A 9,547-nucleotide genomic window follows, 5' to 3' on the forward strand; every position below is an offset into this window, starting at 1 on the left:
GTATTTGACTCCATTTTAACCTTTTTAAAAAAGCCATGAAATCTAGTTGTATATCAATTATTTTATGTAACACAATGACTTCATAAATGATGCTAAAAATAAACAAAATGTCAACAAAACCCAATCCAATTGTATTAAGAAAAAAGAAGAGATAATTAAATGAAGTTCAACTCTTTTTAGATAACATGTCAAGGGGTAAAGGAGAACAAAGAAAGAGGGGCTGGAGCCGCAAGACACGGTCCCCACCTATTGTCAAACGATGCTACCATTCGTTGAACTTTCGTACTTTTCATTGCAAAACGTCACATGTGCCTTTCGGATTATTTTCATGGTCAAACTTTTTTTATCCTAACCCTTCTCTTTTTTGGTTACCTACGAAATATATCCTAAATAAATAGAGTCGACCAATTCGATCTAAATATACGAGTTCGTATTTTATTTTAAAAAGTTGAGTTTCACTCGGGTTAGGAGTATTTTGGGTTATGATTGATTCGAGTTTAGAGTGAAATATTTAATTAATTTAACTCTACATATATCACATCCTGGTTGAATTATTAATTTATTAAATTAAATTTAAATTAGGATTAAATTGATATAATATATAAGTATTAAGGACTAAATATATAATTATATCAATTTTATTCATTGTTTAATATTAACGACTAATGGCTTGATTGGATACAATTAAATAATTAGGTAGTCTGATTGATAAATTGAAAGATAGGTGGTAAAAGTAAAAGGGTTAAACAGTTAAGTGATCAATGATATAATTTACCCTAATTAATTATATATATAAGTCATGTTAGGTTTTCAGATCAAATGTAGTCCTCCTAAACTCGGGTCAGGTCGAGTGTAAGTGGATGACTTTAGTTTTGCGAGTCTGGTTAAGGAAATTTTATTTTTCCTTAATGAACCAAGTTCAAACATCATAACTTACACGAGTGTGTGAGTTCATATCTAGATCTTTTTAAAAATATTTAATTATAATTTTTTTCTAAAATATATATTTGTTTTTATAATATTTAAAAATTAAATCTTTATTCATGGTATTGAACGTTTTATCATTTCGTCCGATGAATGTTGATAAAGTTCTTTTTTTTAATGCAAAATAAAACAAAATACCAAATTATTCAATTAAAAAACATATGATGCATTTAAGAAAATAGTGTTGCGATTGACATTTTTTGGTGTGCAATTGAAATTGACATATTTGATGTCTTAATTTTATAGTATAAGAAATTAAAAGCATCAAATGACATAAACTAAATTTGAAAAGGGTAAAATGCACTATTCTCATTAAACTTTATATCTCTCCTACTTTACTCACTATACTTTCAAGTTTTCTAATTTACTCACTAAATTTTTTATTTGCTTATGTTTTGATCCTCTGAATTATTTTATTATTATTTTCATATGACGTGACATTTTTCTATTATAATTTAATATAAAAACAATTTTATTAATATTTTGAAGGTCTTGGATGGGCGATGAATATTTTAAGTTTTTTAAATTTAATTATAAAAAAATTATTTTATTATTTATTTTAAATTAGTTTTATATTAAATAATAATAATGCCACATCATATAAAAAAATAATAAAATAATCTAGAATGATCAAAACAGGAGTAATTCAAAAGTTCAATGAGTAAATTAATAAATTGAAATTACAGTGAGTAAAATAAGAGAGATGATAAAATTCAATTAAGAATGGTGTAATTTGCCCGTTTAAAAAAAACGTTTGATAACTTTACAGTTATCATTTCAACCTTTGCTTCTGCAATGGTGCATGCATTGTTTTGGTTTCTGAAAAATGCTTTGACATTTGCCAAAAATTAAATATCCTTTACATGGATATTGTATTTCACGTCTTTAATTCATTAACTCTATAAATTATAAAATGAAATAATATATGTGTTAATCTTGCTAACCTTGTTTAAAATCATATGGTGTATATTATATTATTTTTTTATATTTATTAACGTTATACTATGTTTTGATACTTAAAATAAAATATTATTTTGTTTAGAGGTATCGAGTTCAAATAATTACATTCGCAGGATGTGTGTGCTTCTCAATCAATTAAGAAAATATTTGAATAAATATTACTTTATAGTCACTTAAACTATTAAAAATATGGATGCAGTAAATTCGAGTAGATTAATGTTTCTCCATTCAAGCTCTATAGTAATTTAAATTAAAGGAAATAAATCTATATATTATAGCAATATATTAAAGTAATTAGTTTATCGATAATTTTAGTTAAATGACTAGTGATGGAGTCAGAACTAAATATTGACATGGGCAAAAATATTGAATTATTTTAAAAAATAAAAAGACTTATTAGGTATTTAAACTTAAAATTAAGCACGAACCAAACGACTTCAATGATTAAGGGATTGTTGTTATCCTTGAGGTCTCGAGTTCGAGCACTGCGATGTAGGGGTTGAGTGTTCATTGTCAAACAACTGAGAGTCTTTGTACATATATTACCTTGTACTCAATCTAGATTTATATAAAAAAAACTCAAAATTCACAAGATAACACCTAATTTATCTTATATTTAAATTTAGAATGACCTAAATTGTTATCAGACCAAAAATTTTTGAGAACACGAGGTTATCCTTCTTTAGTTCGGTCATTACTTAATTAAATATTCAATAAATTTTTATATTTTTAATTTAAATATTTATTTTTACATGAATCAAAATACTATTAGACCAAAATTATATAAAATATATAATTTAAAACTTATATGACGTCATTGAGGTTTTAAATTCATTTTCTACCTATGATTAGAAATAAAGTAAATAATCTTAACTCATATGCGTGTTAGTGCAATTTAAAACTTTTTTTAATTATTTAATTTGACAAGTCTGTTTATTAATTAATGATTATAGTTCCGTTTGAGACTTTACATAATTAATGTGATTCCAAGTTGTGGTATAATTAATACACGTCATAATATACATCAATGATTAAACTCCCCAAGCTACAACTATATGGCCAATTCCGAAGCTACACGTAATTGAAACAAAAGAGCTGCATACCCGTAATTTAAATCGCATCGGATTATTGGGATCAACATAAAATCTTATGTTCGTTCATGAATAAAATAGTTGATTCGAGAAAATAATCAACTACAGTGAAATTGAGACGTATACGATTACTCTTGCAAGAAGATTTTATGTAATGGAAGAAAGCTTGACGGAGCAATTATGGTGTGAAGAGCTGTTGTTAGCAGCCTTTTGCGTGCATAGAAACAAGAGCAGTAAAATTGGATTCAGAAGAGGCAAATCTATTAAAACTAACAAATTTTGAAAGAGTTCTTTTCAAGTCTCAACGCATTTTTTTTTCAAATTCAACTTCATGGAAAATTCCAAATTTAATGCAGTATGATAATATTATTTTTTACCAGAAAATTAATTTTTGGAGTGGATGGATTATGTGACAAATTTAGAACTACAATAACTTGGATGGTGCACGTATGTGCGTATGCAAGCATATAATAACTCGCATGCATAATTAAACTATATAGAACAAGGAAGAGGGATATCAGGAGATGCATGTAGACTGAACAGGTCATACCAAAAATAACCCAATAGTCCACATGTATAATTAAACTATTTACATAGAGGAAGGAAGAGGGATGTTAATTAAATAATATATTATTAAGGATGGATAGAGGGAATCAATGGGTGGTCGTGGTTTCTGAAAAATTTTAAAATTTTAAATATATTTTTTATATTTTCTATTGATAATCTATTTTGGTTTCAATTAAAATTTTATAAGTTTGTCCCAAACATAAAATTTTGCTTATGTCCAATATGTAACACCTTGATTTAGTCTAAAGTTTAAACAACCTTAGGTCAATGCTTTGTTCTTTATTATTGCTTGTGATTGTTTATAAGCTTTACTTTATGTGTAACAAGTGGATTTTATTTTATCTTCCAAGTCAAATTGCTTAGGTTACATAATATATAATATGGCGTTGAGGAATTATGTTTAATAAAATATACCGTTAGGGACTTGGTTTCCAAACGGTCATACAAGCAATTTTAAAGTATTGAGACATCGGAAAGTTGAAGAATAATGTAGGTATACTAGTCCTTTACGTTGGGCTATATTTATACGTATGGAGGTTTAGTTCAACTATGTATTAAAAAACCTATACACTGAAACGTCGAAAGTTTGATTAGATAAAAATCTTTTAGTTTAGGGCAATACATGAAAAAATTATGTAAATATAGAACATGAAATTGAATCGGATAATATGAAAGTGGTTCGACTATTTAACGATCGTTCCACTAGCTAAGAAAATGTTTTGTTGATGGAGGATACGTTGGAGATGCTATCTCATGATCGGGAAGTGAAGATTAGTTTTGTCCGGCGTGATGGAAATGAGAAAGTAGATATGCCAACTGTTTTATCCTGTGGTTTGCCGATAGTGAGAAATACTTTGAAGAGCCCCCCATTGAAATTCTTCTAATGCTTAGGAAAGATCAAGTTCATGCTTCTCACTCGATCCAAAGTGGTAATAAGATTAACCACGAAAGGAATGAGGTTGGAACTATAATAGGTTTCCATTTGGTTATGAGTTAGTTAGGTTGTTGAGTTTATGTTATGAAGCTGTTATGCTTCTGTTATAGTCGGTTGTGTATGCTCATAAAGCTATAAGTAAGCTTGGTTGTAACAATAGATGTATCTTTCTCATTAACAAGGTTTAGAGAGCCTATTCTCTCTTATCTCCTTTTTCTATTCATTGAGCTGTGTTTGTGAATCTTGATATGGTATCATTCGCCAATCCTGGTGGTTGTTTCTTCCACTATTAAACTGTTTCTTGATTCATCTTTTTCATCATGGTTGATCTAATTGTAGATCCAATTCGAGGTTCTAAAATCGCGTCTCCGAATACCTCTCCCATGAGCTCGATGACAGTTTCGTTAGGGATTAATGGGATTCAACATATTCCTAAGAATGATACTATCAAGCTTACCGAGAGCACCTACCTTCTTTGGAAGCATCAAGTTACGTTGATAGTCAATGGCTATGGATTGACAAATTTTCTTTCCAGTGATGAAGTTCTACCAGATGAGTATGTTGCAAGTGTGTCTGGTCAGACTAAGGTTAATCCGGCTTTCTTGATTCATGGGTAGCAAGATAAATTGCTAGCCTCTTGGTTGCTCACCACGATTGGGACTGAGGTTCTTCCTCATCTTACTAGTTGTACAACAACATTCTCCATATGGTCTGCTGTTTCTCAATTGTTTGGTGCTTGATCTTCTGCCAAGATCTCAGCCCTTAGGCATAGTTTACATACTAAAAGTAAGGCTGGGTTGACTATTAGTGAGTATCTTGCAAATATTAAGTCTATCTGTGATTTACTTAATGCATATGGTAGTGTTGTTACTGAGCAGGAACATATGAGTGTTGTTCTTGCTGGTCTCTCGATGGAGTTTGAGTCAATCATCGATATTGTATCTCCTGAGAGTTTTTCTTTGGAAATTCTGACCGATATGTTAATGGATTGTGAGGCTCGAAAGAAAGTGTTCTTGAATGAAGGTGCTGCGGCTAACTTGATCTGTTTACCTAATGAGGTATAACGTTGAAGTGGATGCTAAAGAGAGTAATGCATCACAACTGCATTCAGGTCAAAATCGAGACTAGTAAGGTGGCAGTTATCGTGGTTGAGGCCGAAGACGGAATTCAAACAGACCTCAATGTCAGTTGTGTGGTAAGTTTGGCCATGTGGTGCAAAAGTGTTATCACCGCTTTGAGCGTGATTTTACTGGTGTAACTGGAGGTGAGGAGCAAACTGGTGATGTCCAGAAACAATTTACTCGAATAAATCTAGTCAAATAACAATCTAGAGGGGAAGTGTTCTCCCATACAATTCAGCCTTTCTTGCCCATTCCTCACCTATTTGTTCCTTATTCACACCCACCGTTGTTTTACTCAACTGGTCCTGGTTTACCAAGGATGACTAGTGTGCCTCATGTCTCAGGATATTATCAGTTTCCTGTATCTTCTGGGCAACTATCTTTTGCTTCTATGGCTCCTACAGTGTTTAACTCTTCTATTTCTCCTAGTTCAACTCGCTCATCAGTGCCTCCATAAACTGCTTGGTATCTTGATACAGGTGCTATGCATCATGTCTCAAATGATCTATCAGTCTTTGACTCAGGTACTATTTATACTAGTGTGAATACCTTACTCATGGGCAACGATGAAGGGGTCAAAATTGATCATGTTGGTCAAGGTTTCTTACATACGAGACAAAAATCTTTAATTTTATAAAACATGTTGCATGTTCCTAATATTAAGAAGAAATTGTTATCTGTCTCACAGTTCATGCATGATAATAACGTTTTTCTTGAGTTTCATGCTTCTTAGTGTTTTGTGAAGGATGCTCAGACCAGAATGCTTCTTCTTCGAGGGAAGCTCACGGATGAGGGGCTATATCAGTTGTTGCCATATGGTGGTTAGGAATCATGTGACAAGCAGGAGGCAGGATTTCAAGTTCACAATGTTTCTGGTTCTCAGGATGCTTTGGAGCTGTGGCATAAGAGGCTAGATCATTCTGCTTTGGATGTGGTTCTTTTGGTTATGAAGTCTTGTAATATCTCTTCAAATAAATCTAAATTCACTCATGTTTGTACTGCATGCATGCAAGGCAAAGCACACAAATTGCCTTTTTATAAGTCTTTAACTGAATACAATGAGCCTTTTCAATTGATTATGTCTGATGTTTGGGGACCTGCACCGGTTGTTTTTTCAGATTGTTTTGCTTACTATGTTTCATTTATTGATATTTTTAGTCGATACACATGGGTTTATTTACTCAAACGTAAATATGAAGTCATGCAATGTTTTCTTGACTTTGTTAAAATGGTTGAAGTTCAATTTGGGTATAAAGTCAAGATGTTGCAGTTGATGGAGGTGGAGAATATTAGGCTCTGAGGTTTTGGTTCAGAACAAATGGGGTTTTGCACCGTATATCATGTCCTGGCACTTCTGAACAGAATGGTAAAGCTGAGAGGAAACATAGACATGTGGTTGAAATGGGTCTTGCTTTATTGTCCCAAGCCTCGTTTCCATTAAAATTCTAGAGCTATGCCTTTGTCTCAGCAGTATATATGATAAACAAACTTTCTATGAGTTTTCTGAGTGGTCGATCTCTGTTTGAAGTTCTTTATAGACAATCTCTAGATTACTCTCTTATTCATGTGTTTGACAGTGCTTATTTTCCTTGTTTACACACCTTTAATCAGTATAAACTGCAAGTTCGTTTTCAAAAATGTGTATTTCTTGGTTACAGTTCTTCTTATAAAGGTTACAGGTGCTTGGATGATTCAGGCAAGATCATTCTCTCTCAGCATGTTGTTTTTGACGATGAGGAGTTTCCTTATAAGAGAGCAAGTTGTGTTGATTGCTTGTGTACTCGAGGTAAGTCTGATGTAACCACTGGTGTGATGCCTGTTGTTATTCCTGGTATTACTAATGGTTCTACTCATGATCTGGACATAGTAAGGAAGTAGCTGTTACATCGAATAATGAAAAAGTATTTCCTTGTAATGATGTTAGTTCATCTACTACCAGGTCTCCTACAGCTTTTGTGATTCCAGAACGTGTGGAACCACCTAGTACAATTCCTCCTATAACTTCTGTGTTTTCAGAACATGTAGAGCAGTCGTCTGCTGTGTATGAGCCTATTTCTTTAACTGTTGAGCATGTTTCAAGGCCAGTACCTACTTCAGAGGACAATATACCTACCTTAGGTAATCTTCAACCTACTCCTCAAAATTTTCATTCCATGCTTACGAGAGGGAAAAATGGGATTCCATACCGAAGGCACTTCAAGTTGCCTATTTAGAGAATGAACCCTATTCTATCAAGGAAGCCATGCGTAGTCCTCACTGGCCTAAAATGATGTAAGAAGAATATGAAGCTTTTATGAAGAATGAAACTTGGTGATTAGTTCCTCTTCCCAAGGGATGACAAGCTGTTCATTGCAAATGGATATTCATGGTAAAAAGAAATCCATATGGGACTATGTCTCGTTACAAGGCTTGCCTCGTAGCCAAAGGGTTCCTTCAGCAGGCTGGAGTTGATTTTTATTAAGTATTTAGTCCAGTGGTTAATCCAACCACTGTTCGTGTAATTATCTCACTTGCCTTATCCAAGGGATGACAACTTCACCAAGTTGACATCAATAATGCATTTCTGAATGGAGTGCTGACTGAAGAAGTTTACATGAAGCAACCGCCTGGGTATGAACAAGGAAATGAAGGGTTGGTGTGCAAACTTAATAAAGCTATCTATGGCCTGAAACAAGCTCCTTGAGCATGGTTTGATAGTCTTCGAATGTATTTGATTTCGATGGGATTTGTTTTGGCACGATCAGATTCATCATTGTTTGTTAGAATAATGCTGTTAGCATAGTGTATATGTTAGTTTATATTGATGACATAATCCTAACAGGGAGTAATGCAGATAAAGTTCAAAGGGGTGATCAATGACTTGAACAAACAATTCTCCTTGAAAGATCTAGGCTCTCTTAGTTTTTTTTGGTATTGAAGTATGCTATGATATTGATGGGTTAGTTTTGAGTTAAAAGAAATACATTCGTGAATTGTTGGAGAGATATGGCTTTGGTGATGCAAAATAGCTTCCTACTCCTATGGTTTCTACAAGCAAGCTTTCAGCAAATGGTGGCAAGTTCATTACAAATGGTACTAAGTATCGTAGCATAGTGGGTGCTCTTCAATATGCGGTAGTAACTCATCCTAATATTGCTTATTCAGTAAACAAGGTTTTTCAATTTATGCATGCACCATGTGATATACTCTTTCAGGCAGTCAAGAGGATCTTGCGTTATCTTCAGGATATTGCTGACAATGGGTTACGCTTTACTTCATCATCAAGACTATCGTTAACTACTTTTGTTGATGCTACGTGGGCCTCTGATGTCGATGATAGACGATCCACCTCGGGGTTTTGTATTTATTTTAGAGGGAATCTTATTTCATGGAGTTCTCATAAGCAGCAAGTCGTTGCACGTTCTACTGCTGAGGCTGAATATAGGAGCGTTGCCTCTACTCCTGCTGATCTAAGTGTGGATTATGGCTTTTCTTAAGGAGCTGCATGTTGTTGTGCATGGTCAAGCAACCTTGTGGTGTGATAATAGGAGTGTTGTAGTTGTTTGTGCTAATCCTGTGCTTCATTCAAAATTCAAGCATGTTGAGCTTGATTTGTTTTTTGTTCGTGAAATGGTGGCTGCTGGAAAGCTGCAGTTGCATGAAGTCCCAACTTATGAACAAGTTGATGATGTGTTGACAAAGCCACTCTCAGCACCTATGTTTGTAAAACATCGCCAAAAACTCTTAGTCACTCAGTTGTTTAGAAGTTTGGAGAGCATAGGGAATGTTGATCCTTAAACTGTTTAAAAGGTTGGAGAGCATAGGGATGTTGATCCTCAAATTACTATTTAGAAGTTTGGAAAGCATTGGGAATGTTGAGACTTTATGGAAATACAGAAGATGAGTGAATG

At 33.2% G+C, this 9,547-nt stretch overlaps 1 protein-coding gene across 1 annotated transcript; it reads left to right on the forward strand.

Annotated features, from left to right (window-relative positions):
* The first annotated feature begins 8,677 nt into the window (after positions 1–8,677).
* On the forward strand, positions 8,678–9,133 carry LOC120187240 (uncharacterized mitochondrial protein AtMg00810-like). Its single transcript, XM_039191002.1, has one exon. It carries the CDS (start codon positions 8,678–8,680, stop codon positions 9,131–9,133), a length of 456 nt encoding a protein of 151 aa, XP_039046933.1.
* The last annotated feature ends 414 nt before the right edge of the window (positions 9,134–9,547 follow it).

This window comes from Hibiscus syriacus, unplaced genomic scaffold, assembly GCF_006381635.1.
Source record: "Hibiscus syriacus cultivar Baekdansim isolate YM2019G1 unplaced genomic scaffold, ASM638163v2 tig00113724_pilon, whole genome shotgun sequence".
Taxonomy (NCBI): domain Eukaryota; kingdom Viridiplantae; phylum Streptophyta; class Magnoliopsida; order Malvales; family Malvaceae; genus Hibiscus; species Hibiscus syriacus.

Coding starts and splice junctions, on each gene's coding strand:
- LOC120187240 (XM_039191002.1), top strand. CDS start 8,678: ATGGTTTCTACAAGCAAGCTTTCAGCAAATGGTGGCAAGTTCATTACA.